Source organism: Bidens hawaiensis, unplaced genomic scaffold, assembly GCF_021521415.1.
Source record: "Bidens hawaiensis isolate Kalapana, Puna unplaced genomic scaffold, B.hawaiensis_p1.1 tig00034864_1, whole genome shotgun sequence".
Taxonomy (NCBI): Eukaryota; Viridiplantae; Streptophyta; class Magnoliopsida; order Asterales; family Asteraceae; genus Bidens; species Bidens hawaiensis.
Genome location: NW_027496056.1, coordinates 69,935 through 88,435, shown reverse-complemented (window position 1 = coordinate 88,435; position 18,501 = coordinate 69,935). Strand labels below are relative to the sequence as shown.

At 38.2% G+C, this 18,501-nt stretch overlaps 1 protein-coding gene and 1 pseudogene across 2 annotated transcripts; both read right to left on the bottom strand.

The window, feature by feature from the left end:
* Nucleotides 1–1,730: 1,730 nt before the first annotated feature.
* LOC143586753 (uncharacterized) lies at nt 1,731–8,258 on the bottom strand. 2 transcript variants are annotated; one of them, XM_077068226.1, is made up of 5 exons: nt 7,832–8,258; nt 7,403–7,789; nt 5,223–5,386; nt 4,228–4,302; nt 1,731–2,225 (listed from the first exon to the last, which is right to left on the bottom strand). In XM_077068226.1, the coding sequence occupies exons 1-5, from the start codon at nt 8,103–8,105 to the stop codon at nt 1,845–1,847; spliced, it is 1,281 nt and encodes a 426-aa protein (XP_076924341.1). In that variant the 5' UTR covers nt 8,106–8,258; the 3' UTR covers nt 1,731–1,844. The 2 variants fall into 2 exon arrangements, with proteins under 2 accessions (XP_076924341.1, XP_076924342.1); XM_077068227.1 differs by having other exon boundaries at nt 1,734–2,222.
* Nucleotides 8,259–12,457: 4,199 nt separating this feature from the next.
* LOC143586755 (aldehyde oxidase GLOX pseudogene) lies at nt 12,458–14,308 on the bottom strand (annotated as a pseudogene).
* Nucleotides 14,309–18,501: the final 4,193 nt, after the last annotated feature.

Here is an 18,501-nt window from a genome sequence, read left to right as displayed (position 1 = left end):
TAATTTTAAATAGAGAATCGTAAGGGGTTGTGTAAATGTTTGTGTATCGTTTAAACTGTGGTATATAAGGTGGTTATGTAACTGTATAATTTACTCTTGCTTGCTCCTTCTATTATTTTTTAAACGTTTGTGTATCGTTTAAACTGTGGCATATAAGGTGGTTATGTAATTGTATAATTTACTCTAGCTTGCGCTTTGAGTTTCTTCTATTATTTTTTTACCCGTGAAGTATTTGCGCGTTTTTGTGGTTCTCTACTCAAAACTGTTTTCGTGTTGTACATGTTATTATTATTATTATTATTATTATTATTATTATTATTAAGTTTTGGGTTTTGTTTGTTTCTGACAAGGTTTTTATACATAAACACAAGTTTTTTATCTGCATAATAACCTAGGGGGTTCAAATTCTAGTTTCTACTAAAATATACTAGTATAGTGTATTGAATGGCGGAAAAAATGGGTTTTTAATGAAATAATGGGTTTTTAAATTAAATAAAAATGGCTGCGGACGTCAGGAATCGATCCCGGATGCATGACCGAGATTAGGTAATGTTGAATACTTCAATAACCAATCAACCAACCAAACTATATTTACGTTAGCATGGAAGAAATATCAGTTCTATATATTTAAAAAATCTTTGTAAATGCACATCGAAGTTGGTTATTATATTATTATTTTTTATTTATAATTTTTTTATGTCTATATATATTTATATTTAAATTATTTATGACGACATCCGGGTCAAACATTGGTCCATCATCCCGTGCCGGTCCGACCTCGCTGCTACAATATTTTTCAAAACATTGCACTTTTAGTCTTTCAACTTTTAATTTATATTAAATTAGCCCCTTTAAAGTTCTAAAATGTTTTATTTTGATCCTAAACATTCTTTCATGTTAAACTTTGTTTAAGGGTGTTGCCAAAGGTACCTCCTTCCCTTCATTTTTACTAAACGCACCTCATCCCTCAAGTTTTACATTAATACATTTTTAATCTATATGTTTATTTTTTGTCATTTTGTCATCTTTTATTATCATTAATAATTAAAAAGTTTTTTATTGTTTAAATATTTTTTTTTTGCATATTATAAAACATTTTTTTTCTAAATAACAAAAAGTTTTTTATTGTTTAAATTAAGCATTCGCAAAAGTATTGAGCCTTTCACGTGAAGTTCCTATACACACATTCAAGTATACAACACACGCTTCGACGACCATTCTTTTGTGGTAGTTGATGTATCGATCACAGCTTGTTTAAAACTACTCAAAAGTTACTCTTCGTATCGTCAAATCTTATTTACATAAGAAACCTCTCGACACCCAAAAACTTTACACGAGACAACCATGTAAGAATTTATGAAATATCTAAGAAAACGTACTCTTTACTTATGAGCGCTACAAATCGAAACAAATTTAAAACGATGCTAGGCAGCGAACAAAAGTCACAACGAAAAAGGTTTGGAAATTCAAACGATGCTATGCAAACACATCCGTGAGTGCTCAATAGAACTCGTCAGTCACAAATACTAAGTTCATAGTTTATAAAAGTTTAAAAAACTTCTACCGGTTTTCTTATCGACTAAAAACGAGTCACGCTATAGTTAATAAAAATTTCACCCGTTTTCTGATCAAGTTTTGACTCCTGAACGAGTAATAAAAAACGAATAACAGTCTCATCACCATCATATTAAAATCCAAGACAAATTACTCCGAAAAAAAAAAAGTTCTGCATTCATTCCATGTTTTCATGTAAACCAACCGACGGATAAAACTACCACCAAATACCGAACAAGATATAGTAACCAAAAAAAAGCATATAACGAAACCTAACCAATCACCGACGGTCAAGACTCCGCAACTTCAACCCCAGCCCCATGGTAGTGGTTGTACCCATTCCCGTTCCCATTGCCGCCGCCACCACCTCTTCCGCCTCTTCCCCTACCGCCATAATAGTTCCTTTGGTTGCTTTGGTAGTAGTTTCCTTGTTGCTCATAATACTGATTACGCCCGTTCTGGTACGGTCCACCTCTGCCGCCACTCCTACCGCCGCGTCCGCCTCCATACCCTCTTCTTCCGCGCCCGCCGCCGTTGCTTCTGCCACCTCCTCTTTGGTTGTATCTACGAGGTGCGTATTGTTCCTTGTTCTCGGTGTTAACTGCATTTGTTTCGCCTTGTTCCACTTGAACTTGAGTCTCTATGGTGTTTTCAGCTTCTAGTTCTTGCTGCTAAAATACATTATTATAACATTAATTAAAAAAACAGCAAAACAGTTATTAAAATATAACTGTGATTACTTTTAACGCTTGTACTGTTTATTACATAAAGTTGATAGAATGCATAATTTTTTTAAAAAGAAGGTATTAATAGCATTTTCTCAAAGTGCAGATACTATACATGTTTATCGTAAACATTTAAAAAAAAACAAAAATATACAAAAAAAAATTATCAATTTACTATTTTTTAAAGCTTTAAGACAGAATTACAAATTTTGTCCTTTAAAATAAGACGAATTACGGTTCGTGTCCTTTTCTAAGTTTCCTTGCAGGCGGTGTACTTTAAACATTTTTTTCCTGCACGTTATGTCCTTTACGCTAACTGGGTTAGAAAAACTCAGTTAAATACCCTCACGTGAGGCGCATGTGAGGGTATTTTTGTCTTTTCGGCTGTACCTGCAAATTGATAACACCTTCTCCTCCTTTCTCTCTTCTTTCTCTCTCTAAGCCACCACCATCACCACACCATCATCATACCACATACCACAACCACTTCCTTCTCTCATCCTTCTCTCTCTATGTTCTACCACACCATCACCATATCACAACCACTCCTCAAACACCATCACCACCGCCACCATAGCTTCGCCACCGGCACCATCAAACACTTAAAACTGTTGCCCCTGTTCATCTTATTTGTACCTCCCAACTTCATCGATTTCTTGAGAGCTGTTTTGATGACCGAAGACAGTACCGGAAGTTTGGATTTTGACCGGATTTGTAATTCATCAACTCCCTTTCTTCTTAAATCTGGCACCACCTCCGGTCACCTTCTCCGGCGAGGAAGACGAAACCCTAATTAACTGCAACTATCCTTCTTGTTCGCTACATCTCGCTACATCTGGATGGGTCGGGTTCGGGTCATCGGGTGGCGGCAGCGGGGTTAACTGGATCTGGGTTTGTGGATATGGGTTTGAGATTTTTAAGGGTAAAAGTTGAAAAAGAAAGAATTTATTGTTATTGGATGGGTAAACTGGATCTGGGTTAAAGGGGAGGTGGATATGGCGAAAATCATGAAATTAACATCTGACTTGTGTTCGATTTAGCGGTGAACGGTGGTGGTAGCGGATTTGGTGAAAGGGGAGGTGGATATGGCGGTGAACGGTGGTGGTGGCTGGTTGCCAAAAAGGCAGTGGTTGCCGGAGGTTGGATGGGGGCAGGTGATAACACCGTATCGAGGATTAAGTCCGTGAGTATGAAGAATAATGATTGCTGACGTCACGAATTAATATCCGGAAAGGATTACCGGAGTTAGTTATCACCGGAGAAAGCAGAGCAGCTTTCCGGTGGTTTAGATTAGAGAGAGAAAGAGGAACAGTGGAAAGAGTATGGAGTCAGAAAGACGAAAAGACAAAAATACCCTCACATGCGCCTCACGTGAGGGTATTTAACTGAGTTTTTCTAACCCAGTTAGCGTAAAGGACATAACGTGCAGGAAAAAAATGTTTAAAGTACACCGCCTGCAAGGAAACTTAGAAAAGGACACGAACCGTAATTCGTCTTATTTTAAAGGACAAAATTTGTAATTCTGTCAAGCTTTAAAGGAAATATGTGCAGAACTTGACATAATATATGTGTCCTCCAGTTAACAAACATACATACATATGTGTGTGTGAATACACTCTCTCTCTCTCTCTCTCTCTCATGTATATATATGCATGCATACATAAACACACACACTAAATAGGATAACAATTCAACAGCTTGCAAAAAATCAGAGAAAAAAACATGATCATTTGTTGCTACAATTGATAGTAAACTGTAGCTCCGGTGTGATAAAAATCAGTAACAATACAGAAATTTAGGTTTCTATTTTGGCATTAAAAATGTATGCTGCTATGATAAGTAAAAAATACTCTTACTCCCATGTCATGTATATACAGAATGGTTAGTAGTTGATAATATTGGTTAAATTAAAGTGTAAGCACACATTGTTATGAAGAAAGAAGAGCACCTCAGGAGAATGTTCAACTGGACCAGACTGGTCTTCGTGAGTCTCGTTTCTCTGAAAATCAGTGGAGTTATCTTCCTGCAAAAGAACCAGGGATTAGAATGTAACATTCAAGTGTATATGTATATATATCATGTGTCATAAATGAATATATATATGTGTGTGTGTGTGTGCGCGCGTGTCAGATGTGCATCTTTTATGTTATATCATCCGTTAATTCAATACAAAAAAAAGTACTAAAATAATAGCTTTAGCGTAATCATAGCTACTAAAGCATTGTAGATTAAATTAATATGAAGCCGGCTAAACATTAGTGCACATCAGTAACTTAGTAACTAAGAAACCTTAAAGTCCATTATACTTCTAGAAATCACTACTACCTTAGTGCACAATTTAAAAATATAAAAAACACGAATCGTGTTATGAAACAGCAAAATGCGCAGACGCATAAAAGATCATAAACAAAGCCATGGTCTTTTGGATCAACAACTCACAGAAATATAAAACTTTTAAGAATTAACTTATTTTTCAGCCTATGCTTAAGTTTAATCTACTTGAAAAATGCAGTTTCAATTCAAAATGTCTACAAAAAAAAAGTTGAAAAATCATCCAAAATTAGTTAACAAGCACAAACTGTTTGCTAATTTCAGTTTCAATACCAAAATCCAAATAAGCCAACTATTTAGCAAAAAAAAAAAGCAACCCCAAGCACAACTAAATAAAAAATAGAACTCAAGCACACATTTGCAATAACAAAAGGATAACACAGCAAAAACTCATGCAGACATACATGATAAATTTACTTTTGAATTTTGATTATAGAATAAAGTGACGTTGAACGCGCAGGGTCACCAATTGAACTAACATAACACAAACTATATGATACCTACCAACCCGTTTCAAATGTGTATCATTAAACAAACTGATAAACATGATACACAAAAAAACCACAACTCTGCAAGTAAATCAAATTAACAAAGAAAAGCAAAAGATTTTACCGTTTGTTCATGTGGAGCAACTGTGTTCTCCACCTGCACAGGAACCTGGAAAACATAATTTCCAGCCACTTCAGCAGCAGCAACAGCAGGTGCTTTCATCTCAGGTGTTATTTTAAGGTAATCTGATCCAATAATCTTTGTTAACTTCTCCCTCAGTGCAGCATCTGTAAAGTTCAAGAACCAGTAAGTATCACATCATTTACAAATAAATAAATAAATAAATAAGGGTGTAAACGAGCCGAGCCGCTCACGAACTACTCGGATTGATAAACAGCTCAAAAGTAGAAACAAGCCAAGTTTTTTTTAGCTCGAGCCAAGCCTCAAATAAAACTCGTTTAAACTTGTCGACCCTTAATGAGACTTGTGTATTAGGTTTTCACTCTTTTGAACTACTGTGTGTTAACTTTACGCTGCACAGTCAACCTAGAGCTGAGCTTTAAAAGTGCTTTTTAAAGTTATTGTCAAAATATAATAACAAAAAAGCGCATATAAACTTATTGGAACATAACAAACAAGCCGAGCCAGAGCTTGAAAAAACAACTGAGAAAACAAACTTTAGCTCATTTAAAGTACGACACGAGCTCGAGCCAAGCTTAATCGTGTTTAAGGTTTTTTACAAAATATAAAAAAAAATAGCAAGTAGAATATGTAGCTTATTTAATCTTTATTAATATATAGCAAACAAGCTCAGCTTGAGCCTGAGCTCTAGTAAAACAAAACGAGCTCTAGTAAAACAAAATGAGCTCTCGTAAAAAACAACTAACAAACCGAGCTCATTTAAGGTTTTTCATAAAATATTTAAGAACGATTATTTAATAAATAATAAACGAGCCAAACTTGAAACGCCCAAACCGATCCATGCTCAAGCCCTCGTAAGTCAAAACAAGCCAAGCTCGACTCAAGCCCAAACTCACGAGCCAAGCCAAACTCGAGCCCAAGCTAGACTAGGCCAAAGCTTGGCTCGTTTTACTTACCAGCAGCTCGAGCTTGGCTTCTTTCACAAAACATAAAAAAAAATAGCAAGTAGAATATGTAGCTTATTTAATCTTTATTAATATATAGCAAACAAGCTCAGCTTGAGCTTGAGCTCTAGTAAAACAAAACGAGCTCTCGTAAAAAACAACTAACAAACCGAGCTCATTTAAGGTTTTTCATAAAATATTTAAGAATAATTATTTAATAAATAATAAACGAGCCAAACTTGAAACGCCCAAACCGATCCATGCTCAAGCTCTCGTAAGTCAAAACAAGCCAAGCTCGACTCAAGCCCAAACTCACGAGCCAAGCCAAACGCGAGCCCAAGCTAGACTAGGCCAAAGCTTGGCTCGTTTTACTTACCGGCAGCTCGAGCTTGGCTTCTTTCAAGCTCAATTTTATAAAACTCGGGCTCAACATGTGCATAGTCATTCAAGCTCAAGCTTGGCTCGTTATCAGTTATTAATATTATATACTATATTTAAATAAAAATTTTATATAAAACAATATATGTGCTATTTAATTATATTTTATCATATTGTATGTAGAAACATATTATATAATTACATAAACACATATTAAACAAGATATATAAAAATTATAAAAACAAAATGTCCAATTAATGCTCGAGCTCGTTTGGTAAACAAGCTTGTTTCAGGCTTAATCTCGTTTAAGCTCGAACATTCGAGCTTTTACCAAGCCGATCACGAGTGGCTAGGGACCTTTATGTCCCTACTTGTGCGCCAAAACAACAAGCTCAAGCTTTAACTCGCTTAAAGTACCCCATGAGCTCAACCACGGTTTAGGCAAGATTTTTCATAAAAAATTTACAAGATCAATTATTTAATAAATAATAAACAAACCAAGCCCAAGCTTAAAACCCAACCCAACCACACGCCCAAGCTCAGGTCATTTTACTTACCAACACCCAAGCTTGACTCTTTTTAAGTTCTATTTATAAAACCCGGGCTAAACATATGAATAGTCAGTCATTCAAGCTCAAGCTTGGCTCGTTATCAGTTATCATTATTATACATAAAGAAAAATTATTTAAATAATTATAAACAAGCCAAGCCCGAGCTTAAAACGCCCACGCCAAGCCAACCCAACCTCAAACTCGGCTCGTCTACACCCTTACACAACTAAATAGCCAATTAACCATAACAATAACAGTAATTTAAAGTTTAAACAATATCTAATCTTACAAGTAACATCCGAAACCGCCTCAACGCACTCCTCCGACTTCCCCAACCACCGCTTCGCATGCTCCACGCACCTCCTCAACGCGTCCTGATGCGACGCACTCAAGTCCACCGGCCTCGATATCAAAAGCGAACTCATCTTCGCCAACAAATCCAAATCACTCTCTCCTAACACCACCGCCGCATCGTCATCCGTCACGTAATCGTAAGTCAAGCAACAATTCCTCTCGTGAGTCCTCGTCAACATAACAGAATCGTATTCGCTCCGAGTTTTCACATCAAACATATTCCCGATGTAAATCAACTTCAATAAATCCTCAACCACTCGATCACTTTCATTCTCATTCACATCATTACTATTATTATTATTATTATTAATATTATTATTACCTAGGGTTTCATTTTCAGTTTCCGTTACGGCGTTAACGTTACCTAGGGTTTCGGATGACTGAATATGTTTAACGGCGATGGCGATTTCTTCATCGACGGCGGCGGACAACGGCGGCCGGAGTTTTTCGAGTTCATCAACGGCGGCGACGATTGACGGTTTGGATTTGAGTAGATCTTCTTGTTCTTTGTTTTTGACGGTGGATTGTTCGATCTGAGAGATGCGGTTGAGTTTTTTCTTAAGGTTACGGATGCGTTTGTTGATGAGAGTGAGGACTGGGCCGTCAGTGGATTCGGCGGGAGTGGTGGTGGTAGCCATTGAGTTAGGGTTTGCTCCGCCGTGGACGTCAGCGGAAGACAGTGGTGGTGGTGTGGTGTGTTAGGGTTTTGATTAGGGTTTGGAGAGCGAGTGAATAGAATAGAAAGATGTGGAGATTGGTGGGTGGGGGTTTAAAAGCTTTGCGGATAGATGGATAGTGGGTTATTCAGGATATGTACGTATATTTTTTTAAAATAGTTATTTATTGTTATCCGGTACTCGAGTTTGGCCTATGAAAAAATTCGATCGAGTCAAGCTTAAACGAGTCTGAGCCTTTAGAGAGTTCGTTAAGTAAACAAGCATGAGCACGAGCACGAGCACGAGCACGACTTATCGGGCTCGACTTGCTCGTGAATCTAAATGATCCTGCCATTTATAGGATTTTATAATTAATATATATATGTGTGGGGGGGGAGGTTATCATAAAAATAAGTAGTTTCCTAGAAAAACTATGAATAAATCATAGATATTAGATTATATTAATCAATGGTTAATATTTAAAACTACCAATAACCGATATAGTTTCATAGAATTATTCTTTTATCACTATAACCGACATAGTTTCCTGTAATTATTCTTTCACCATAATTTGTAATGCCAAATGTCAAAAATTTGTTGGTTCTTGCAATTACTAGGAAACTTCTTATTCTTATTTTAACTCTTTTCTTATTCTTATTTTTTAATTATAATTATATATATATATATATATATATATATATATATATATATATATAATGTTACATATAAAATTATAATTAAAAAAATATAAAAAAAGTAATTATAAATATATAACAATTAAGTAATAAATAATAAACGAGTTGATCTCAAACCGAGCCCGAGCTTTAAAATTACTCTCGAGCCGAGTCCGGGCTTAGAAAATAAAGATCGAATTGAACCGAGCTCGAGCTCTCTGTAAGTTAAACGAGTCGAGTTCGAGCCTAGTCAAGCTCAGCTTGGCTAGTTTGCACCTCTATTTGTTAGGCCACCCGTAGTGGGCGTGGTCTTTGGGCGAAATCCGGCGGCGTTGGGTGAGAACACCCCCCCCCCCCGGCCGAATTGTGGGGCAATAGGGGGAAGGTATTTATCGCTTGCTTCCATATTAATTTTATTATTATAATGGATTGTGTGTGGTATATGTGTGTGTATATTGAGCTACAACACCATTACACCTAAAAAACAAAAACTCATCATTTGCTGACTGAGCGCCACATGGCGCAAAACGTCCATTTTGTAGCCCTTCTACTACACATAGTCTTACGGGTCTGATAACGTATAGGCCTATGGGTGAAAACGTATTGATCTACTCGATATATGTTTTTGAGCCTAAAAGAGCTTGAGCCGGCTCATATGCCTAAACGAGCTTGTCATTAGTATAAATTTGTATTTGGGTGATGAAATTCTTTTTAATAAATTACCAATCATTAAGTAACACAAAATAATAGAAGCAATCATATACACCATCTTCTTTGGGCCACAAATGTAAAGTACAATAGTACATGTTTCTTTACCCATTTAAAATCATGGGCCAACCCAAGCCTAAATAACTGAAGACAAAATTATAAGAAGCTAAAGAAGAGTGTATATATGCCTCTTTATGCTAGTGAACATCATAGATTAATTTTGAAAACAGTTAAGTCTCATTCACATCTCCTATTCAATCATCAAAGAAGTGTGTTTTGATTGTGACCGAACTATCGAACGATCGAACCATAATCGAAATAACATTAAAAGAAAGGATTGGGTCGAACACAACTAATTAAACAAACTGAAAAAACGATACTTTGGTTATGATTTTTGATAACTCGTTTTTATGGTTACATGTATATTCAAACCGACAATTAAATCAACCTTTATTTATTTTTAATCTTTTTTTATAAATAATATGTTATATATCGGAAATTTGGACCGTTTATTCTCTTTTATGAAATCAAATAACTGCTTAATTTGTATTCGACCCAAAACCTAATTGAAACTATTAGTTAAACTAGCGTGAATTTTCCAAGACCAAATCCGGCATGCTAACCGAGTTAACTAAACCACTTTTTTCTACTAATTGAAATAACCAAACATCTATAATCAAAACCAAACGGGTACGAGTATATAAAAACAAATGCATCGGCTATAGGTTCAGTTCTAATCCATAGTAAACCAATCCGAGTCATACTAGCCGCTACGTCATTGAACATGTTGATGTGTTTCGTAGAATCAATATGATGTCTCGTACTTTTCTCGCATGGCTAGAAAACATCAATTCAAAAAAGTAGTTCCCATACGAAATGGCACAATAACACAGTTAAAAGCATCTACAATGCTAATATTTATAACCGCACTCAGTCAGCTATTACATTTTATGTTAGCGTTTAGAAACTGTAATTATAAAGTAAAAGTTATCATGAAGGCATTTATTTACTTGCAAAAGAATTTATCTATAAGAAGATTTATTGTTTTTAATCTTTTAGACTTGTAATAATGTTCAAACTTTTACAAATAAAACCTACTTTTATAAATCCAACTGAAAATTAAGCTCACAAGTAACTCTATATGATTCAACAAAACTTATAATTAATCCCACGTTTGTTTTTTTTTTATCGATATAAACACTACTTTTTAATAAAATATATCTTACATTAACTCATAAGGACATCTGTGTGGATACAATGACATAACCTCAAACGGCATAAAACAAACAACAGGATGCATTGTGAAACAAAACACGTCATAAGAGGGGACGGAGTGGGAGCCGTGGGGAAAATATAGCACCGGCCGACACCAGGTGGGAACAGCATTCCCGGATGACTTATGAATTTTGTGTGAGGTGGACCCCTTTGAGAATAAATGGGGGGATATGAGAAGAAACCGGAAAAACTAAAGAAAAAAATACACTGTCCGTCAAATTTAATCAGAATTATTTACACCAATTAAAATACGAACAATTCAAGAAACCAAATATCAGTAGTAGAATCTAGATAAATAAATTGCTTTTAAGCAGATTTTTAAGAAACTTTGTAAAGCTTAGTATATCAAAGGAGTATAAAAAACAATCCTAGATATAAAAAATTCTGCACACTTATAAATAATAAAAAGTTAAGGTTAGGGTCATATACTCATATCTGTTTCTAAGGTACTACTGGTCAAATGGCTATACCGAGCGGGTTGTTTATCATGTCAAAACGGGTTCATGTTAAGGGTGCAAATGAGCCGAGCTCAGAATTCGAAAAGATATACATCGAGTCATTTCAGTGCAGATCAGTGTTGTTGCGGGTTAATTTTGGATCAGAAGGGTATTTTCGGTATTCTCAAGAAATGGAAAAATTTGTTGCTGCAAATATAAGTTTTGTACGGTTTAAACGCGGACCTAACTGGTTTATACAGTTTCGTGTGAACTACTCGGTGACTAGTCAGTTGGGTAGCTCGGCTCATTTACACCCCTAACCCGAACCCATTTAGACAGCTTTAACAACTTACGCGGTACACCCATTTGACCGTTAGTACCTTAGAAGCAGATATGACCCTAAGCTTTCTCGGTTTGCGCTTTAAAAAACCATTTTTTTAAACCAACCTGTTTTGACCCGAAACCCATCCTGACCGACCCATTTTCACTAAACTCATCCCAACTTGAACAAAAATAACCCTTTTAAGTCGACCCGTTCCAAACCTAACCCTTTCCGACCCGAATCTACCGACCCGAACCCATTTTGACCCGAATCCACCGACCCGACCCGAACTCATTTTGACCCAAATCCACCCGACCGACCCGTTTGCGAGTCCTAATCTAGATGTTTAACTTCCTCTCTTTATGTAACTGATATATAACAGTAATAGCTACTTCAACTTTTGTATATTTATTATCTCAGTAGCTTCATAAAATCTGTATATTGACACTATCATCATCATCATCATCATCATCATCATCATCATCGTACTCAGTATATCCCACCAATAGCAAAGCTATAGTAGGGTCTGAGGAGGGTAAGATGTAGACAGCCTTACCTCTACCCCATAAGGATAGAGAGGCTGCTTCCGGTGAGACCCCCGGCTCGATAGTAGTTTTGCATCAAGCCTTGGACATAAGGCACATAGCACTCAATCATCGGGACACCGGCTGATCGGTGCATGTACCCTTGTCTTTCGGCTATCAACGCCACTACATGATGCCTGATTAACCGTCCGTCACTTTCAACGTTATTTTCACGAGATTAGTAAAATAACGTCAAAATTAGTGCAATTTCACTTTTGCCCACCCGAGGGTTCACACATATACATCATATGTGCGCACCGCAAGCAGGGCTATATATATTGACACTATAAAGCAAAATCAAATTTCAACAAAGAATTCAACTAAACAAAAAACATCAATGCAACCGAATCCAAACCGCGTGCCCGGGCACCTCGTCGTGAACCACAAACATCATATAATACCCCGGCGGAGCCACATTAGGCGATGAGGGTGCACGAACCGTAACCCTATACCCAAACAACGAAACCTGCTCCACAAACTCAACTAGCAAAACCAACACCCGTTGGTTCATCGCAAACGAGTGAGTAGTAAACGACGGTGCAACAAGCGTTACCATAACCCGTCTATCCAAACCACTCAGAGTCATTCTAACCGTGACCGTAAAATACTGCCTGTACGGCACGCTCTCGTCGGACTCATACTCGACCGATGAGATTGACGGTCGGTAATAAGCGAACCGCTCGTCCATATACGGAGGCGAAAACGACTCCAGGCTTAAATCAGTCGGGTAACTGACGCCGCTAAACTCGTACGCCACGTGTGGGTTACTCCCACCCACTAATATCCTGCCATCTCGCAGTAAACTAGCTGATGAATGGTACATCCTAGCTCTTCTTGTGGGGTTCAAAACAGTAAACAACCTCTTGCCCGGTTCATACAGAACCGGGTGTAACGCGGGCTCCATCGCGTTCTCCCAACCTGCGGTCCCACGCCCCGCCCCATTTATTATCAACACATCCCCATTCGGTAATAATATCATATCCGACATCACCCGCCTCAACGGCATCTTCTCTATCACCCAATACGGGTCCCGCCCCATTAAATTCATCCGCCCACACGTTCTCGCCGCCGCCATGTACACCCCACGCTCCGCCATCTGAAACGCCCCTCCCCCTCGCCCCCCCCCCCCCCCACATATCATCACCTCCACCTCCTCTACCACCGCCACCGGAGCCGCCGTCCCAGCCGCCGCTCCGACCACCGTTGCCGCCGTCACCGCCGCAGCTCTGGCAACCGGAACCGCCGTCGCCGCCGTTTCCGCCGCCGTGACCGTGGCGGAACCGGTCGCCGGAAAATGAAAATTTTCCCTTATCGGAAGCAAAACGGACGAACCGGTAGACGGGTACGAGCGTTTTTCGCCGGGGAGGATCGGGTACTCCCGGACGACTCGATTATTGACATAATCGAGCGAAATCGAGCGTTGGTTCGCGAACACGAACAAGGTTCCGTCCGGTAAAATATGCAAAAATGGGTAAAGATTATTTTCCTCCAAATAATCCGTGGTTTCGAGTAAAAAAGTAAGATTAAAAAACTTTTCCGGCGAACTTCCGGCAGGGTTTCTGGGAAAGAACTCATAACTGTAAGCTCTCCGGCCACCAACAATAATAATATTACCATCCGGTAAAATATGATTAGAAGCATACCATCTTTGTACGCTTAAGTTTCTAGTTAACTCAATCCAATCACAATTCTCATCATTGCACGGTGTGAATAATCTGATTTTCCGGTCGCCGGAAAAGTAGCCGCCGGTCTGGACTAGGGTTCCGGCGGGATTGACGGTTCCGGAGGAGCACCAGACGTTGGTTTGGACGTAAAGTGGGCGGAAGGTGTTGGATGGGACGTCGTATAATATCGAGTGGGCGGTGCAGTCCGTTCGGAGGAACTCGTCTCAGAATTCTCCGAACGGAAGGGTGAGATTCAACGGGCCGAAATCGGTCCGGTCGAAGATGACAAGTTTGTTGTTGTGGAGGAGTTGCATGTGCATGGCGGATATGCCGATGCTGAGGTGGAGGAGAGCCCATGTTCCCAAGGGTTTTCGGGTGTCGAATCGGTGGATTTGACGTGTCGGTGGTGGCGGTGGCGGCGGTGAGGGTGGTGGTGTTGGGTGGTTGCAGGTGGTTAGAGGGAGGAGAGGAAAGGTGGTGAGAAGTATGAAGAATGTTAGGTTGTTGAGTTTTGGCGCCATAATATGTGAAATTGAAATATAATGAATCTTGATTTAAGTATATATAAGTATAACTTCTGAAATGATCCAATACCTATATTTACATATTTATATATATATATATAGTCGGTTGTTTTACGTTATTTGTTTATAATATTTATATATTTTCTGGATTTTAATTTTGGTTATCGTAATGAAGTTAATAATATAGTTAAAGTTTGATGATTAAAGGGTTTCGTAAATAAATAAGATGTTATAACATGGTTTAAAAATTATCCGGGTTTTTGTGAGACCATTGTCAAGGAATATTGTTTTTTTTAATTTCGACTATTGTCTTCTTTGTAACTTGTCGGTCTCAACTAATGAATTGGTTGTTGACGGTCTCAACTTCTAATGTATTTGTTTCTAGCGGTCTGCGACCAACAGAATCCTAACGACATTGGTTGCAGGTTGCCGGAAAAACGTTTTTGGTTGGAAAACTCACATTTTTTTCCTCGAAAACTTAACATTTTCGTCCCAAATATTTTAGTAATGTCGAACATGTAGCAACTTATTTATGGTAAAAGTACCAATTATTTAGGTGTTTTGGGGTGAATTTGACGTGTCGGTGGGGGCGGCGATGGTGTTGGTGAAGGGTTGTTGGAGGTGGTTAGTGGGAGGAGAGAAAAGGTGGTGAGGAGTAGAGGTGCACAAATCGGTTTTTTTAAAAAAACCGGTTCGGTTATTAACCGGACCGGTTTTTTTCGTCCTGGAAAAAAACCGGTTCGGTTAATAACCGGACCGGTTAATAACCGGTTTTTGTGCATGAAAACCATAACCGGTCAAACCGGTTACGACCGGTTTGGGAACCGGTTAGAACCGGTTAATAAACCGGTTTTTTTATTAACCGGTTTTTTAATAACCGGTCTAACCGGTTAACCGGTTTTTTTTTTTTTTTTTTTAAATAACCATTATTTTTTCACAGTATAAACAAACCGGTAACTACAAGGCAAACCGGTAACTACAAGCATTAAATCGTTATCGCATATTCGTAACTCAAAAATACATAACTTTCATTTATAGCTTTTACATTAAAAATACAAACATTAAATCGTTATCGCATATTCGTAACTCAAAAATACAAACATTAAAGAATGCTTAGACACGATTACATTAACAACTTGCTGTTTCTTACTCATTATTTTCATCGCTACCCGATCCCGAGCTATTCCTTAGGTAATCGTCGTACGCGGCTTCTTCATCGGTCATTGGTTGAGTGTGTCCTTGATTGACCTCGTCTTCATACAAGCCCGCCTCATAGTCCATTTCCCCCTCGAGTGAGCGTTGATGTTGTGCCCTATCTAAAGCGTCCAAGTAATCCTTGTTGCAAATAGACATCTCTACAGCTGGTGGAGTGAGTCGAGTCCTCCTAATCGATATAACCCTGCCAGAAACAGAAAAAGCAGACTCCGAAGCTACCGTGGAAGCTTGGACCGTTAGTAAATCTTTGGCCATGGCGGCGAGGATCGGAAACTCATCCTCCTTACCTCTCCACCAAGCCAGCAAATCAAGACTTCTAAATTCATCTGGAGTCATGTGTTTCACAAAGTTGGTACCACCATACCTTCCAAGTTCACTGCTTGGGGTGTTTACCTTTTGACGTTTACCGGCGTCTTCCCAAATCATGTAGTACATCCCCATTTCAAGGTCGGTTTGGGATTGGGATTGGGCAACAGCTCTTAACGAGTCATGAATTTGGGAAGACGACCCGTATTTTGTAAGGTAAACATCATACATGTTAGACAAGGTGGTGTTGAAAGCATTCTTTAAAGTTTGGTTATAATAGGGGTTTTGATCGTCGTTTAACTCTAGCTCATCACAAATTTTTTCTATTAAAGCTTCAACACCACCAACATTTATGCAAGGGTTTAACGCAGCAGCACATGTCAAAACAGCGGGTAGTTGTTGAAAATATTTTCTAAATTTTTCTTTCATTTTTACACCCATATCAAAATAAGGTGCACCCCTACAATGAAGTTCACTCAACTTTGTGCACATGACAGCAATTTTTGGTAAAGCAATGGGGCTTGTTGGATAGTAAACCCCGGATAAACTTGTTGTGCAAGATTTAAAAATTTGAAGTACCTCCGTAACGATCTCAATCAATAACCAGTTTCTAGGATCGTACGGTGCACATTTACCCCTACTTGACATTATTTGATGAAACGCAACTAGTGATTCTTTTGTTGGATGGCTTTCTCAAACATATCACAAGTCGAGTTCCATCTTGTTGGACAATCCCAATTGGGCCCCAACCATTGACAATTAGCTTCATCACAAAATTTTTTGTATCTTGAAAATGTTTTATTGTTGCTAAAAACATCTCGTAACATTCTTTTAAAATTGTTTCTTTGCGTTTCGATCACGTTTAACCCATCTTGCACGGCCAAGTTGATAATATGTGCAATGCATCGGCTATGAAAAAACGCTCCATCACAAATAGGTTTTATACTTTAATTTTAAATGGCCAACCGCGGCCGTATTGTTGGACGCGTTATCAAACGAAATTGAAAAGATTTTATCTTCAATCTTGTATTGTCGAATGACTTTATCCAAGAGTTTAAAAATATTTCTGCCCGTGTGCGGGTAATCAAACAATTGAAACGCAACGGTTCGTTTCATCATTTGCCACGACCCGGGGTCAACCCAATGAGCCGTCACACAAATGTATGAGTCGGGCGAACCATTAGGTACCGACCACACATCCGTTGTTAAGTTTTACACCAGTTTGTAAGTTTGAAAAGTATGAAATTAGTTCGGATTTAGCGTTTTTCCAAGCTTTAAGACAATCTCTTATAAGGGTCGAACGACTTACGTGTTGGTAGCGTGGTTGAACATACTTTTGCATCATCGACGTGAATTGAGGGTTGTCGAAGTGGTTGAAAGGAAGTGTATTTTGAATCACAAAGTTTGAAAACTGGTGCGTACCTCTTCAAGGTCGTACGTAAACACCGTTCCTTGATTCGTCATCTCCGGCTGCGAACTACTTCCCGATTCGTCCTTCAAGGCCTTGCAAAAGGGCCTTTGTACATGCGCTCTTAAAGTGGAGTTTGCATATTTGCCATAAAACTTCAAACAATGTTTGCATCGAGCTTTTTGGGTACCGTTAGACATTTCGCATAGGTCGAAATGTTGCCAAACATCTTGGTTTCGTTTCGTGGGGATGACCCGAACGACCGTTTCTCCCGTGTTCGAGGCACCCATGTTGACGGAATGAAGCAGCACTTTGGGAGGCCATGATAATCGACTACGAAATAAGAGCGTATGGAGGGGTAATGTGTATAATTGAGCGTGAGATAACAAAATAATCGCGTATGTAATAAACGTTTAGAGCGTTTGGAGTTGTATAATCGAGTGTGATCTAACCAATACCCAACCTAAGCTATATATAGATGTTTGTGGGGGTAAAATGGGAAAAAAAAAACGGTCAAAAATAAGAAAAAACGGCTATATGGCCGTTACTCAACGGGAAAGAAAACCGGTTTTTAACCGGTTAACCCGGTTTTTTTTATAACGGTCAAAAACCGGTTTATAAAAAAAACCGGTTTTAACCGGTTTTTTCTAATAACCGGTTATTAAAAAAACCGGTTTTTTAAAAAACCGGTTATTAAAAAAAACCGGTTTTTTTTTAAAACCGGTTATAAAACCGGTTTAGGCTCAAATTGTGTAACCGATATACAAACCGCCGGTTTGTAAACCGGTCAAACCGGTTTACAAAAAACCGGTTTCCGTTTAAACCGGCAAAACCGGTTCGAGGACCGGTTTTTTTGACCACCTCTAGTGAGGAGTGTGAAGAATGTTAGGTTGTTGAGTTTTGGCGCCATAACATGTATAATATTTTTGATTCTTGATTTATTAATTTTGTGACAGTTTAATGGGGTTTTATAATGTTTCAAGGTATAGGACTTTTGGGGATGTGTGATTGTGTGGGGCTTGGAATGTGGTAACATTGTGTCATTGTGTACAAGTATGGCTCATTCTCATTTGAAATAGATTTTACTTATATGTATATATAAGGTTTATATCAAATATAAATGAAATTATTGTGCTAAACATGAAAATCAAGTAGAGTAATTTTATATATAAGTAGAGTAATTATCATAGAGGTAATTAGTTATTCTACTTGAATATTAAATTACTCTATTTGATTATCATGTTTAGCACGTTTAATTTCA